At 50.3% G+C, this 15,867-nt stretch overlaps 1 protein-coding gene across 2 annotated transcripts in view; it reads left to right on the top strand.

Annotated features, from left to right (window-relative positions):
- Positions 1 to 14,993, top strand: part of acvr2ba (activin A receptor type 2Ba) — a 140,119-nt gene extending 125,126 nt beyond the window's left edge. For both annotated transcript variants that reach the window (XM_052015782.1, XM_052015783.1), the window contains exons 9-11: positions 7,665 to 7,803; positions 9,703 to 9,833; positions 14,117 to 14,993. In XM_052015782.1, coding sequence (XP_051871742.1) covers positions 7,665 to 7,803; positions 9,703 to 9,833; positions 14,117 to 14,311 — 465 coding nt within the window. In that variant the 3' untranslated portion in view covers positions 14,312 to 14,993. The remainder of the gene's footprint in view (positions 1 to 7,664; positions 7,804 to 9,702; positions 9,834 to 14,116) is intronic.
- Positions 14,994 to 15,867: the final 874 nt, after the last annotated feature.

Raw genomic sequence — 15,867 nt, 5'->3', positions numbered from 1 at the left:
CGCGCGACCCGACTGCCGAGCCGGTTCGCCCGACTAGACGGTGAGTCGCCACACAACCCCCCCAGAACCGGCGATACAGTCCCCAAGGTCCATGGGCTGTGCCAGCTGCCGCTTAGGAGGCCGGCCTCTGCGTCGCGGTGTGGCAACCTCGACAGGCTGTTGCAGATCCAAATGGGCCGGTTTGAGGCGGTTTGCCATAAAAACCTGTTCCCTGCCTCCAATGTCCAAAATAAAAGTGGATCCGTTATTCCGTATGACTCGGAACGGTCCCTCATATGGTCGTTGCAATGGCGCCCGAGGTGTGCCCCTGCGAACGAAAACAAACTTACAGTCCCGTAGTTCCTTGGGCTGGCAGGATGGGGCTTGACCGTGCCATGAGGTGGGAATCGGGGCCAAGGCACCAAGCTTCTCGCGCAGTCTTTGTAGGACTGCTGGGGGTTGTTCCCCTTGGTCCCGAAGGGCAGGTATGAAATCCCCGGGGACAACTAGTGGCGCCCCGTATACAAGCTCAGCTGACGAAGTGCGGAGGTCTTCTTTGGGGGCAGTGCGTATGCCGAGCAGGACCCAAGGCAACTTGTCAACCCAGTTAGGACCCTTCAGGCGGGCCATCAAGGCCGATTTTAGATGGCGGTGAAAACATTCCACCAACCCGTTTGATTGAGGGTGGTAGGCCGTGGTGGTGTGCAGCTGCGTCCCTAGCAGGTTCACTAATGCAGCCCAGAGACTGGAAGTGAATTGGGTGCCTCTGTCTGAAGTGATGTGGGCCGGAACGCCAAAACGTGAGTCCCAAGTTGTGAGCAGCGCTCGGGCGCAGGAATCAGTTGTGATGTCAGTCAGGGGGGTTGCCTCAGGCCACCTCGTGAACCGGTCCACGATAGTAAGGAGGTACCGGGCTCCTCTTGAAACCGGCAGAGGGCCCACGAGGTCGACGTGTATGTGGTCGAACCTCCTACGGGTAGGCTCGAACTGCTGTGGTGGGACCTTGGTGTGTCGCTGGATTTTTGACGTCTGGCAGTGTGGACAAGTCCTGGCCCACTCACTGACCTGTTTGCGCAGGCCATGCCAGACAAACTTGCTGGCGACCAGTCGGACAGTAGATCTGATGGACGGGTGTGCCAACCCATGTACCGAGTCAAAAACGCGTCTCCGCCAGGCTGCAGGGACTATAGGGCGGGGCTGACCAGTCGCAACGTCGCAAAGTAGGGTCCGCTGACCTGGACCAACCAAGAAATCTCGGAGCTGCAGACCCGAGACTGCGGTTCTGTAGCTGGGCAGTTCGTCGTCGGCTTGCTGTGCGTCAGCTAGGGCCGTGTAGTCGACACCCAAGGATAGGTTGTGGATGGTCGGTCTGGAAAGTGCATCAGCAACGACATTATCCTTTCCGGAGACATGTTGGATGTCAGTTGTGAACTCAGAAATGTAGGATAAATGTCTCTGCTGACGAGCTGACCAGGGATCGGAAACTTCGGAGAAGGCAAAGGACAAAGGCTTATGATCGGTGAAAGCGGTGAAAGGCCTGCCTTCTAGAAAGTATCGGAAATGCCGGACCGCCAGATACAGTGCTAGAAGTTCCCGATCAAAAGCGCTGTACTTCAGTTCAGGTGGTCTAAGGTGTTTGCTGAAAAATGCCAAGGGTTGCCAGCGGCCTTCGAGTAGCTGTTCCAGTACCCCACCCACCGCGGTGTTGGACGCGTCTACCATGAGGGCAGTCGGGATGTCAGTCCTGGGGTGTACCAGCATCGTGGCGTCTGCCAGGGCGTCTTTGGCCTTAACGAAAGCAGCCGCAGCCTCGTCAGTCCAGGTGATGTCCTTGCCCTTACCAGCCAGCAGCGAGAACAGAGGGCGCATGATACGGGCTGCTTTAGGGATGAACCGATGGTAAAAGTTGACCATCCCAAGGAATTCCTGTAGGCCTTTGACTGTGTCGGGGCGGGCAAAATGGCGGATAGCGTCCACCTTGGCGGGTAGGAGTGTTGCCCCGTCGCTGGTGATTTTGTGGCCGAAGAAATCGATAGAGTCCAGTCCGAATTGGCACTTGGACGGGTTGATCGTGAGGCCGAAATCGCGGAGGCGGGAATACAGCTGGCAGAGGTGGGAAAGGTGTTCCTGGCGGTTACGGCTGGCGATCAGTATGTCGTCCAAGTAAATGAACACGAAGTCCAGGTCTCGGCCTACCGCGTCCATCAGCCGCTGGAAGGTCTGCGCGGCGTTCTTAAGGCCGAACGTCATCCGAAGGAATTCGAACAGGCCGAATGGGGTGATAATCGCAGTTTTGGGGACGTCATCCGGATGGACCTGGATTTGGTGGTATCCCCTAACGAGGTCCACTTTGGAAAAGATGCGGGCCCCGTGTAAGTTCGCTGCGAAGTCCTGGATGTGAGGGATGGGATAGCAGTCTGGGGTGGTGGCGTCATTCAGCCTGCGGTAGTCGCCGCAGGGCCTCCACCCTCCGGTGGCTTTGGGGACCATGTGCAGGGGGGAGGCCCAGGGGCTGTCTGACCTGCGAACAATCCCCAGCTCCTCCATGTGACGGAACTCTTCCTTTGCCTGGTGGAGCTTGTCTGGAGGTAATCGTCGTGCTCGGGCATGAAGGGGTGGCCCTGTGGTAATGATGTGGTGTCGTACCCCGTGTGTGGGCCTAGAATTTGTAAACGAAGGTGCCAAAATCGATGGGAATTCGGCTAGGAGCTTGGCGAAATCGTCGCCAGAAAGGGAAATGGAGTCCAGGCACAGGGCTGGTGGGCTGATTTCTCCCAGGGGATAGGTCCGGAGAGTGCTAGAGTGAACTAACCGCTTCCTTCACAGGTCGACTAACAGGTTGTGGGCCCGAAGGAAATCGGCTCCTAGGAGTGGTCGGGTGACAGTGGCAAGGGTAAAGGTCCAGGTAAAACGGCTGCCGCCAAATTGTAATTGAAGTGTACGGGTGCCGAAAGACCGTATCGTTGTACCGTTGGCGGCATTGAGTAGAGGACCTGGTGGCCTGTCACGAGTGTCGTGGCCTGTCGGGGGCAAAATACTGACCTCCGCTCCAGTATCAACGAGGAAACGCCGTCCAGATTTCTTGTCCTGAACGAAGAGGAGGCTCTGTCGGCGGCCAGCCACCGTAGCCATCAGCGGCGGCTGGCCCTGGCGTTTCCCTGAAACTTGCAGGGTGGGCGGCATCGACGGGCCTCCGCACCCCACCTCTGATGGTAGAAGCACAGCTGGTCACTCGTGTCGTCGTCTGCGTTCCTGGGGCGTGGTTGCTCGGTTGCTGGGGCCGGGCGAGGCGGGCGTTGGGCTCGCGGCCTGGTGATTTGACTGACGGACGAACCGCTCTCGCGCTTGGCCCTCCACAGAACATCTGCCCGGGCGGCCACCTCACGGGGGTTGCTGAAGTCGGCGTCAGCTAACAACAAGTGGATGTCATCGGGGAGCTGTTCGAGGAAGGCCTGTTCGAACATCAGGCATGGCTTGTGTCCCTTGGCCAATGCCAGCATCTCATTCATTAGGGCGGATGGGGATCTGTCCCCCAGGCCATCCAGATGAAGCAGGCGGGCGGCGCGCTCACGACGGGAGAGGCCGAAGCTCCGAATCAAAGGGTCTTTGAAAGCCGGGTACTTATCTTCCTCCGGAGGCGACTGGATGAAGTCTCTAACCTGGGCGGCTGTCTCCTGGTCCAGAGAGCTAACCACATGGTAGTACTTAGTGGAGTCGGAGGTGATCTGCCGAAGGTGGAATTACGCTTCGGCCTGGTCAAACCAGACGCTGGGACGAAGTGTCCAAAAGGTGGGCAGCTTGAGGGCCACTGCGTTGGCTGCTGCGCTGTCGTTCATTTCGCGGGTCCAAAAGCCGTTTGGACCGTCGGGGTCACCAATGTGGCGGTTGCTACCGCGGAATAAAACAAGACTCTACTCGGAGGATTGCCAAACAGAACTGATTTTTTTTCCCGCCTTGCGCGGGCCCTTTAAGGGAGACTGTTCCCGCCCAAAACAACCGGCAATGACCTAAGTCCTACGTCATCAGGACTTCCCCGCGCGCGGGTTCTCCCCATCGCTCGGAAAGACGAGGCCCGCCGCCATCTTGGGCCTCGTCGCTCCGACGCCGCGAGACCCGACTGCTCAGCCGGTTCGCCCGACTAGACGGTGAGTCGCCACAGAGGTAGATATTCTTGTCAGTGGAGGGGGGAGGAGAAGCAAGGTGACGGGGGAGCAGGGATATGGAGTTCTGGTTACAGTCTTACTGAGTGGTGGATCAGACCCAAGGGAGCACATGACCTCCTCCTGCTCCTAATTTGTACCTTTGCTAAGTTGATAGACTTTTCATAGAACAGTACAGTGCAATACAGGCTTTTGGCCCACAATGTTGTGCCAACCTTTAAACCTTGCCTAATACTATTTAACCCCTTCGTCCCACATATCCCTCTATTTTAAATGCCTCCATATGCTTATCTAGCAATCTCTTGAATTTGACCAATGTACCTGCCTCTACCACTACCCCAGGCAGCACATTCCATACCCCAACCACTCTCTGGGTAAAAAAACCTCCCTCTGATATCTCCCTTGAACTTCCCACCCATTACTTTAAAGCCATGCCCTCTTGTATTGAGCATCGGCGCTGGCTGTCCACTCTATCTATTCCTCTTAATATTTTGTACACGCTTAATATTTTCGATATGAAGGGGGTATTGTGAGACGTGGGGATGAGGTGGTACAGGGAGACACAGGATCAGACCCGATCCCACTGATTGGTGAAGCAAGCTTGATGGCCTGCTCTTCCTTGCTTCTCATGAGATCCATATCCTTATCTAAAGGCAATCCGAGCAGGAATACCAACGAGAAACGTGGGAGCCATGTCCTCTTGGGAGGATTTTTCATTCTGCATCAATCACCCACCCCCTTTGTGTTTTCAACACAGAGATTCTTTCCTGCATCTTCCATATGGTATTCAGATTAACCAGGCTGATTGCTTGTGATGGGGCTGTGGGAGGGGCAGAGTGTTGGATGCCCCTATTGTGAGGCTGGTGAATGGGTGCGGTGACATTGTGATTAATACCCCTCACTCCAGTACAGCGGGAATCTCCACGGCCCCAAAAGAACATCTGTGCAGACATGGGGAGCAGTGACTGCCACCACCCTGCAGGGTTCCGCCCATGTGTGACAGAGAGAGCCATTTGCATTCGTGCACAAGGGGCCCCAGGAAGATATTAACCCAATGGATGTTGAAGGACAGGCAGTGATGGAACCCACCAGGATAACTTTTCAGTGTGACCTCCACCCAGCCCAGTGAAATCGGCAGTGTAGAGAGAGCAAAGGGCAGAAGGACATAGAACAGTACAGCAGAGGAACAGGCCCTTCGGCCCACAATGTTGTGCTGCACTAATTAAGCAAATGATGCCTAATCCCTTCTCCCTGCACATCGTCCATTTCCCTCCATTCTCTGCACACTCATGAGCCTATCTATGAGCCTCTTAAGTGCCGTTATCATATCTGTCTCCACTACCAGTCCTGGCGGTGTAGCTCAAGGAGAGCCATTCTGTCTGCTTTAGATACCAGTCACAACTCTTCAGATGGCAGCACACATTTCAGATTGGTTTAATGTCGTATACACCAGGATGCAATGAAATTCCTTGTTCACGTGAAGCAGTCAATACCTGCTGTTTAATTGTGCACCCTAGATAAGATTTCTTTATTAGTCACATGTACATCGAAACAGTGAAATACATCTTTGGCGTCGAGTGTTCTGGGGGCAGCCCACAAGTGTCGCCACGCTTCCAGCGCCAACATAGCACGCCCACAACTTCCTAACCCGTACGTCTTTGGAATGTGGGAGGAAACCGGAGCACCCGGAGGAAACCCATGCAGACGTGGGGAGGACGTACAAACTCCTTACAGACAGCAGCCGGAATTGAACCCGGGTCGCTGGCGCTGTAAAGCGTTATGCTAACCGCTACACTACCGTGCCTGCCCCTATGGCGCTGGGTCCTTGTGCTTGGACAGTTGGCCTGGTTTTGATTAGATTTACTAGACTGGTTCCTCAGATGGCGGGCTTGTTGTACGAGGAGAGATCGAGTAGATTAATCCTGTGTATGGGAAAATGAGAAGTGATCTCGGTGAAAGTTGAAAAATTCTCACAGGGCTCAACCAGGCGACTGTTTCCTGGGGCTGAGGTGTCTAGAACCAGTGGTGTCACACAGGCCATTTAGAATTGGGTGAGGAGAGACTTTTTCGCTCAGGGTGGTTAACCTTTAGAGTCCTCTACCCCAGAGGGTTGCGGAGGCTCAGTCATTGTGTCTGTCCAAAAATTGGGATTCTTGGGTATTTTGAGGGGTAGGGAGATCGCTCCCTTTTCCTGCAATGTCAGGCATGATCTTGATGAGCAGGCTTGAAGGGTCAATGGCCTACTCGCGCTCCTATCTCCCGTGTTTGTACTACTCTTGTGGTTTGGTAGCGCTAGTCAGGATCAGCAGTTCTACTAAGTCATGGAAGAGTCTGTTGCAATGGTGTGTCAAAGTCTAGTTTAGGCCCTTTGCCCAGTTTGTGTCGTTCTTGTTTAAAGATGTCGCACGTGGGTAACCCTAACCTAACCCTCGTGTATTGTTGACTGAAACAAGAGGATCTTGGACCATGCAGCGTGATTCTGGCTGAATCTCTTTCTCCATAAACCCACTTTCCCCACATCTCATTGCATTCAAAGATTAACCCATAATTAAGCTTGTCGATCTTGCGGCAAAGGAGGCTGCGGGGTGATGGGTGTACAAAGCCACGGTGGGGTTAGGTAGGATGAACAGAGGGAAGCTGTCCCTATTTGCAGGTAATTCGAAGACCAGGGGCAGATCATGGGGGAAGGGCAAAAGATGCACAAGTTGGGGCATCCGGTTCCAACTTGCGCTTGTCATTGGTGAGACCACACTTGGAGTATTGAGTGCAGTTCTGGTCGCCCAGCTACAGAAAGGACGTCATTAAGCTGGATAGGGTGCAAGAAAGATTCACAAGGTTGTTACCAGGACTGGAGGGCTTGGGTTATAAGGAGAGACTGGGACTTCCCTGGAGTGTAGGAGGCTGAGGGGTGAGCTTATATATAAGATCATGAGGGGCAGAGATAAGACAGATGATAATTTTTCCCAGGAGTTTAAAACTAGAGGGCATGGGCTTAAGATGAATGGAAAAAGATTTAGAAGGGACCTGAGGGGCAACTTTTTCCACAGAGGGGATGCTGGGTATATAGAACGAGCAGTCAGAGCAAACTATAGAGGTGGGTACAATTACAACATGTAAAAAGCATTTGGACAGGTACACGGATAGAAAAGGTATAGAAGGACATGGGCCAAGCACAGGCAAATGGGACTAGCTCAGGTAGACATCTGGGTCTGCATGGACAAGTGGGGCCGAATGGCCTGGTTTCTACACTCTATAACTATACAAGGGGACTGTGAGGAAACACCGTCACTCTGAGGGTGGTTTGGGGTTTGAAGCTCGTCGGCTGTGAGCTTGGTGGAATCAGGGCTTTTAAAAGGAAATTGGACAGGTCCTCCAAGGGAAATTACTAGCAGGGCACTGTGGAAAGAACGGCTCACGGGGAGACGGGATAGTTATCCCAAAATCAGTCTGGAAGTGGGCTGGGAATGGCCTCCTCTGATGTAATGGTTCTGCGGTTTGTTAATTGGGGACCTTCTCTCTTCCTAGGTTGGAACACGAAGATATATGGCCCCCGAAGTGCTGGAGGGGGCAATTAACTTCCAGCGAGATGCCTTCCTCAGGATAGACATGTACGCCATGGGGCTGGTGCTCTGGGAAATGATCATGAGGTGTACCGCAGCCGACGGCAAGTATTCGTTCCTGCTGCTTTGTTACACGGCAAACCGTTCGGTGCCTCATTGGCGCGATGACACAGCCCTCGCGCCTCCAGGTCCAAAGGGGTCTTGTCTTTGGACCTGGAAGGGTTCAAGTCCCTGGGCGAGACTCCAGTGCAGCACTGAAGGAGTGCTGCACAGTCCAAGGTGCAGGCTTTCACACAGCCCTCTGCTCTTGGGCTGACACAGAGGATCCCATGCTCTTTTAAAGGGGAGCGTAATATCTTTCTGGTGTTTATTTGCCAACCAAACTAAAGCAGGTGAATGGCTGTGCTGTTGGATCTTTCTGTGCCCACATTGGTTGCCCCATTTCTCAGATCATAAGAGCAACCATGTTTCGAGAAGTCCCTCACTATTGTAAGTCCTTTAGGAAGTCCAGTGGTTGCAGAAGGACGCTACTGAGACTTCAGACTTGTGGTCAGTTGTGGTTGTGTGTTGATGAGAGTTCTGCCGGAGAAGAATCTTTTGCAGCCCAGTCTTTGCATTAGTATTCTGCCTTCGTGTCCACCACTGACTTACTGTTCTGGACCAATTGTGAAGGTATCATCTTCCTCAGACAAAGCCCACCTGCTTTCCACATCCCAGGCGGAAAGCCTACTTTAATGAGCACTGAACCAAATCCAACTCTGTGTTTATAGGGAGAAGTTGAGCAAGTTAGGACACTATTCCTGGGAGATTAAGGGGTGACCTTACAGAGGTGTATAAAATCATGAGGGGCACAGATAGGATGAATGCATACAGTCTTTGTCCCAGGGAAGGGGAATCAAAAACTAGAGGGTTTAGAGTGAGAGGGGAGAGATTTAATAGGAACCTGGAGGAGCAACTTTTTCACCCGGCGGTGTTGTGTATATGGAACGAGCTGCCAGAGGAAGTGGTGGAGGCAGGTACAGTAACAACATTCAAAAGACAGTTGGACAGGTGCATGGATAGGAAAGGTTTAGATGGATATAGGTCAAGTGCAGGCAAATGATAAGATAAGATATCTTTATTAGTCACATGTACATCAAAACACACAGTGAGATGCATCTTTTGCGTCGAGTGTTCTGGGGGCAGCCTGCAAGTGTCGCCACACTTCCGGCGCCAACATAGCATGCCCACAACTTCCTAACCTGTACGTCTTTGGAATGTGGGAGGAAACCGGAGCACCCGGAAGAAACCTACACAGACACATGGGGAGAACGTATAAACTCCTTACAAACAGCCGTGCTTAGATGGCCATCATAGTCAGCATGGACTAGTTGGGGCCAAAGGGCCTGTCTATAAGATAAGATATCTTTATTAGTCACATGTACATCGAAACATACAGTGAAATGCATCTTTTGCATAGCGTTCTGGGGGCAGCCCACAAGTGTTGCCATGCTTCTGGCGCCAACATAGCATGCCCACGACTTCCTAACCTGTACGTCTTTTGGAATGTGGGAGGAAACCGGAGCACCCGGAGGAAACCCACACAGACATGGGGAGAACGTACAAACTCCTTACAGACAGCGGCCGGAATTGAACCCGGGTTGCTGGCGCTGTGATAGTGTTACGCTAACCGCTACACTACCATGCCTGCCTTTAATTCCGTGCTATATTAGTCTTATGACACTATTTTCCCAATGACTTCAAGTCTATGATATATTCGTCAGAGGGAGAAATGTCACTAGTTATTCTGTCATGTACTTAATTCTGATGGAATGTCACCCACCTGAAACATTGACCGTTTCTCCCTCCACAGATGCTGCCCTATCCTGCTGAGTGTTTACAACACTGTGTGTTATATTTCAGGTTTCCAGGACTAGACGTGTTTGGTGTTGCTTTGATCTTGCTCCGGCTGTGACATCTGACACCAGTACTAACCACCACCTCTTGCCTCTCTACCCGGGCAGGGCCCATCGACGAGTACACTCTGCCATTCGAGGAAGAGATCGGCCAACACCCGACACTGGAAGACCTGCAGGACGTGGTTGTCCACAAGAAGTTGAGGCCTGTCCTAAAAGAATGCTGGTATAAACATCCGGTGAGTAGCTGGTCCTTTCATTGCATTACCTGTGAAGAATCTGTCCAGTTCCCTTGCACAGTGCGGAAACTCATAGAACATAGAACAGTAGAGCACAGGAACACGCCCTTCAGCCCACAATTCTGTGCCGAACTAATTAAACTAATGACACCTAATCCCTACTGCCTGGACATGGTCCATATCCCTCCATTCATGTGCCTATCTAAGCCTCTTAAACCCCTCTATGATATCTTCCTCCATCACCACCCCTGACAGCACATTCCAGGCACCCACCACTCTGTGTAAAAGCAAAAAGGAAGAAAGAAACCTGCCCCTGACATCTCCTTTGAACTTTTCCCATCTCAACTTAAATGCATGCCCTCTGGTATTAGACATTTTGACCCTGGGTAAAAGATACTGGCTGTCTACTCTATGCCTCTCATAATTTTATAAACTTGTATCAGGTCTCCCTTCAGCCTCTGCCGCCCCAGAGAAAACAACCCAAGTTTGTCCAACCTCTCCTTGTAGCTCATGCTCTCTAATCCAGGCACCATCCTGGTGAACCTCTTCTGCACCCTTTCCAAAGCCTCCACATCCTTCCTGTAATGGGGTGACCAGAACTGCAACTCAGTGGAGAAAACATTGGCTGTGGTATGAAAAAAAACCCACAGACAATGGTTTGAACCTCCTTGCACCTGTGATTGATCCTGACCTCGAATGCTGTCTGTCTGGAGTTTGCACGTTCTCCCTGTGACTTTGTGGGGGCGGGGGGGTGATGGGACCAATGGGATCACTCTGCTGGGAGCTGGTATGGTCCATTGGCTGAATGGTATCCTGCTCCATCTCCATGAACCAGTTCTTGTGATTCTCCTTAAAGCCAAAAAAAAACCCCTGGATGCTGAAAATCTGAAGTAATGCTGGAAATACTCATCATGTCAATCGGCAACTGTGTGAAGATAAAGAGTTAATGTTTCAAGCTGATGGCCTGTCATCAGTTCTTGTCAGCAACCTGAAATGCTACCTCTGTTTCTGTCACCACAGACGCTGCCTGACCTGTTGAGTATTTCTGTTTGTGTGTGTTTGCTGATTTGGAATGGAGAACTAACTGGATATAAAATTAAAATCTCACCCAACCACAGCCAAATTGAAACTGACCCGAGCATGAGGACTTAGAATTAGTTTGATAGCCAAGTTGGCCTGAATGCGCACAGCCAGGTCCTGTCAGGCTTGGGCGAATGTTGGAGTCTGCATTTTAGGACTTGAGTAGGAAGGGAGTTTGAGAGCCTGGGACCCAGTTGGCTGAAGACGTAGTCGCCAGTGGCAGGAGTAGAAAGAAAAAGGTTTGCACAGGGTGCGGAGCTGAAGCAGAGAGGGCAGGAGTTCTGCCTGGGTTCTTTCAGAACTTTTTTTTTTAGATATCTTTTATTAGTCACATGTACATTGAAACACACAGTGAAATGCATCTTTTGTGTAGAGTCTTCTGGGGGCAGCCCGCAAGTGTCGCCACGCTTCTGGCGCCAACATAGTATGCCCACAGCTTCCTAACCCGTACGTCTTTGGAATGTGGGAGGAAACCGGAGCACCCAGAGGAAACCCATGCAGACACGGGGAGAACATGCAAACTCCTGAAAGACAGCGGCCGGATTTTGACCCAGGTCGCTGGTGCTGTAGAGCATTACGCTAACCCCTACACTACTGTGCCTATTTCTATTTCTAGCTATTTGTGAGCTACTAACAAGCTCTGTTAATGAAGTCATAGTGACAGCACAGAAGTGGGCCCTTTGGCCCACCTAATGTATGAAATCTGAACATAGAACATAGAACAGCACAGCACAGAACAGGCCTTTCGGCCCACAGTGTTGTGCTGACATAGCTAATCCCTTCTACTTGCAGAATGCCCATATCCCTCTATTTTCCTTTCATTCATGTGCTCATCCAAGCCCCTCTTAAAAGCCCCCAATGAATTTGCCTCCACCACCCTATCAGGCAATGCAGCGCATTGATGAAAGGGTTGCAGGTTTAATGCTGAAGATGTAGAAATTGCAAAGGCTCGATCTAATAATCTGGTAAAAGAGAAAAAACCTGCCCGCGACATCTCCTTTGAACTTTTCCTTTCTCAATTTAAATGCATGACCCTGGTAAATTGGTTTATTATTGTCACGTGTACCGAGGTACAGTGAAAAACTTGTCTTGCATACTGATCGTACAGGTCAATTCATTACACAGTGCATCGAGGTGGTTCAAGTAAAACAATAAGCAAGCAGAATAAAGTGTTACAGTTATAGAGAGAGTGCAGTCCAGGTAGACAGTAAGCTGCAAAGTCATAACAAGGTAGATTGTGACGTCAAGTCCATTTAATCGTACTAGGGAACTATTCAATCTGAGGAAAACATGAGTGCAATTTCAACAATTTGAGTTGTTCCCAAGAGTGCCAACAGTAGTGGGAAACTGGAAGATTGGAAAAACTTTAATAAGCAACAAAGCACCACTAAGCAAGCAATAAGGAAAGGGAAGATAGACTATGAAAGTAAACTAGCACAAAATATAAAAACAGATGGTAAAAGTTTTTATAATTATATAAAGTGGAAAAGGGTGGGTAAAGTGACTGTAGGTCCCTTGGAAGATGAGAAGGGGGAATTAATATTGGGTAATGTGGAAATGACTGAGGCCTTGAATGACTATTTTGTGTCGGTCCTCAGGGTGGAGGACACGTCTTAACATACCAAAGGGAGATGTTATGGATGTGATGGGGGTGGGGGGGGGGGGGGCACTAAAGAGGTGGTGATGAGCAAACTGGTGGGCCCAAAGGTAGACAAGTTCCCTGGTCCTGATGGGATGTATCCCAGGGAACTGAAAGAAATGGCGGAAGTTATAGTAGAAGCGTTTGTGATAATTTACCAAAATTCTCTGGATTCTGGGCAGGTCCCGGCGGATTCAGTGAACATCACACTACTGTTTAAAAAAGGATGTAGGCAAAAGGCAGGTAACTATAGGCCAGTTAGCTTAATGTCTGTATTCGGGAAAATGCTTGAAGCCATCATTAAGAGGAAATAGCGAGACATCTGGATAGAAGTGGTTCCATCAGGTAGACACAGCGTGGATTCAGGAAGGGCAGGTTCTGTTTGACAAACTTACTGGAGTTCTTTGAGGATATAATGAGTACAGTGGATCGAGGGGAACAGGTGGATGTTGTATACTTGGATTTCCAGAAGGCATTCGATAAGGTGCCGCACAAAAGACTTGTCCATAAGATAAGGATGCATGGAATTGGGAATAATATATTAGCATGGATAGAGGATTGGTAACCAATAGAGTGCAGAGAGTTGGATAAATGGGTGTTTCTCTGGTTGGCAATAGTGGTCAGCGGGTTGCCACAGGGGTCAGTACTAGGCCTGCAACTGTTCATGATGTACATTAATGATTTGGAAGAGAGGACCAACTGTAGAGTATCTAAGTTTGCTGAATTGACACTAAATTGAGTGGAAAAGCAAATTGTGCAGAGGATACGGAGAGTCTGCAGAGATATATAGATAAGTTAAGTGAGTGGGCAAGGGTCTGGCAGATGGAGTATAATATTGGTAAATGTGAGGTCATCCACTTTGGAAGGAAAAATAGAAAATTGAATTTTTTAAAAGGCAAAAGGTTGCAGCGTGTTGTTGTGCAGAGGGACTTGGGAGCGCTTGCGCAGGAATCGCAAAAGGTTGGTTTGCAGGTGCAACAGGTTATCAAGAAGGCAGATGCAATGTTGGCCTTCATTGCTGGAGGGATTGAATTCAAGAGCCGGGAGGTTATGCTGCAACTGTACAGGGTACTGGTGAGGCCGCACCTGGAGTACTGTGTGCAGTTCTGGTCTCCTTACTTGAGGAAAGATATACTGGCTTTGGAGGTGGTGCAGAGGAGGTTTACCAGGTTGATTCTGGAGATGAGGGGGTTAGGCAGGAAAGTTGTTTCCACTGGTAGGTGAGACTAGAACCAGGGGACAGAGCCTCAAGATTCAGAGGAGTAGATTCAGGACGGAGATGAGGAGGAACTGCTTTTCCCAGAGAGTAGTGAATCTATGGAATTCTCTGCCCAGAGAAGCAGCAGAGGCTACATCATTAAGTATATTTAAGACACAGATAGATTTTTGCACAGTAGGGGAATTAAGGGTTGTGGGGAAAAGGCAGGTAGGTGGAGCTGAGTCCACGGCCAGATCAGCCATGATCTTATTGAATGGCGGAGCAGGCTCGACGGGCCAGATGGCCAACTCCTGCTCCTGTTTCTTACGTTCTTGCATCGCTCCCTTTCATCTACCACCACTCTAGGGGCTGGCGCTGTTCTGCGAGACGATCGAGGAGTGTTGGGACCACGACGCCGAGGCTCGCCTGTCGGCCGGCTGCGTGGTGGAGCGCATTGCGCAGACACGCAGGCTGATCAACGGCACTACCTCCGACTGCCTGGTGAGCCGTGTCTCCACTCTCACCAACGTGGACCTGCCCCCCAAAGAGTCCAGCATCTGATCCCGCGGGGCGGAAGTCAAACCCACACAACACAGCTGCTAACCTAACCCGACTTCTGGTCACTCTCATCGGATCCGGAGCTATTTACCAGCACACACAGGACTCTACTGTATTTGATGGACATCTTGATTCAAAAGCATTCAGGTACCGACCAGTGAATGCAGCAAAAAAAAAACCTACCAAGGTGCAGGTACCTCAGACTTGAGTCCATTTCAGCCGTGTGAGTGTTTTTTTTCTTTCTTCACTCATTTGTAGCTTTCTCTGTCTTCTCGACAGCATGTTTGTGACTTTTTTTTAAAAAAAAGAAAATTTGCGAAAACCTGTACCACTGGCAAAAAAAAAGGCAAAACAGGAAGACAAAACAAAATGCTGCACCCAATAGGAGGAAACCTTTTGACTGTTACACGCAATTTACCTTCCTCAAGGGATCTACACAGGCGCGCGCGCGTGCACGCACACACACACACACACACACACACATTCTCTCTCTCTCAGACACACACACACACACATTCTCTCTCTCTCAAACACACACACACACACTCTTTCGACGGTGAGTGCTTCAAAGCGGTCTTTTTTTAACGGGCAGAACGGGTGTCCACTGTAACGCGCGCGATTTCGTGCGCGTGCCCGCCCGCACCGAAGGAGAGGCGGGAAGGAGCTCCCCGGCCGTTGGCGTGGAAACGGGCGTAGCGCGCGAGGGGAGTTGTGGGGGGGAGGGGGTGGGGCGGGTGGAGAAAGTGGGGTGCGAAGGGAGGAGTGAACAGACTTGGCAGCATTTGGACAAAGCAAGTACATGTAGTAGCTCCGAAAGTAATTCTCAGGTAACTGGCAAATTTTGGGGGGATTGGGGTGGGTGGGGGTTGTGTTTTCGGGTGCGTCATTATCCAACGAGCACGCGGGGGTGGGGGGGAGAGGCTGGGGGAAAGAAAACGAGTTTATTTTGTCTTAAAAAAAAGAAAGAGGTGCATATTTTATGGCCGCATATTTACACACGCCATAAGCAGTTTTAAGTCCGTGAATGTCCCGAATGCTGCTCTCTTTATTTTGCAACATGCAATGTTTCAAGAAGACAAAAACACAACACCGACTACATAACGTGGCTTCCGAGGTTTTAACGAGAAAACAAAAACTCACGACCACAAACCACCTCAAAAACCAGAAATACCTCAGATTTTTTCTACCTGTATGATTTTATTATATATTTTGTTAGTTGTGTTGTCTTTGTAGAGCTATTTTAATGTAAGTTGGCTTTTATGACAAGGGAGTTTAATAAGTTCCAAATTCTTAGGAAGTGCTACCATTTACCTTGTAAAGCACCGATGTAAATAACTGTAGGGTTGTAGAATATTGCCTATAAGGTATCTGGGCATTATTGGTCTCATTTTGTTTTGTGCTTGCCTCACCCCCTGTAGCTCTTGTGAATACTTTGCTCTTGTGAAGGTTTCAGTTCCTATCCTCTCAAAACAAAAACACTTAATGATTCTTTTTCCCCCTAGCAGCTTAATCTTTGCAGTGCAGATGTCTTCCAGACACTAGTTTGCAAAGTCTTTTTG

The sequence above is a fragment of the Pristis pectinata genome, chromosome 5 (assembly GCF_009764475.1).
Source record: "Pristis pectinata isolate sPriPec2 chromosome 5, sPriPec2.1.pri, whole genome shotgun sequence".
NCBI classification, from domain to species: domain Eukaryota; kingdom Metazoa; phylum Chordata; class Chondrichthyes; order Rhinopristiformes; family Pristidae; genus Pristis; species Pristis pectinata.
Note: the sequence above shows the minus strand (reverse complement) of the source record. Positions and strands in the feature narration are given on the sequence as shown.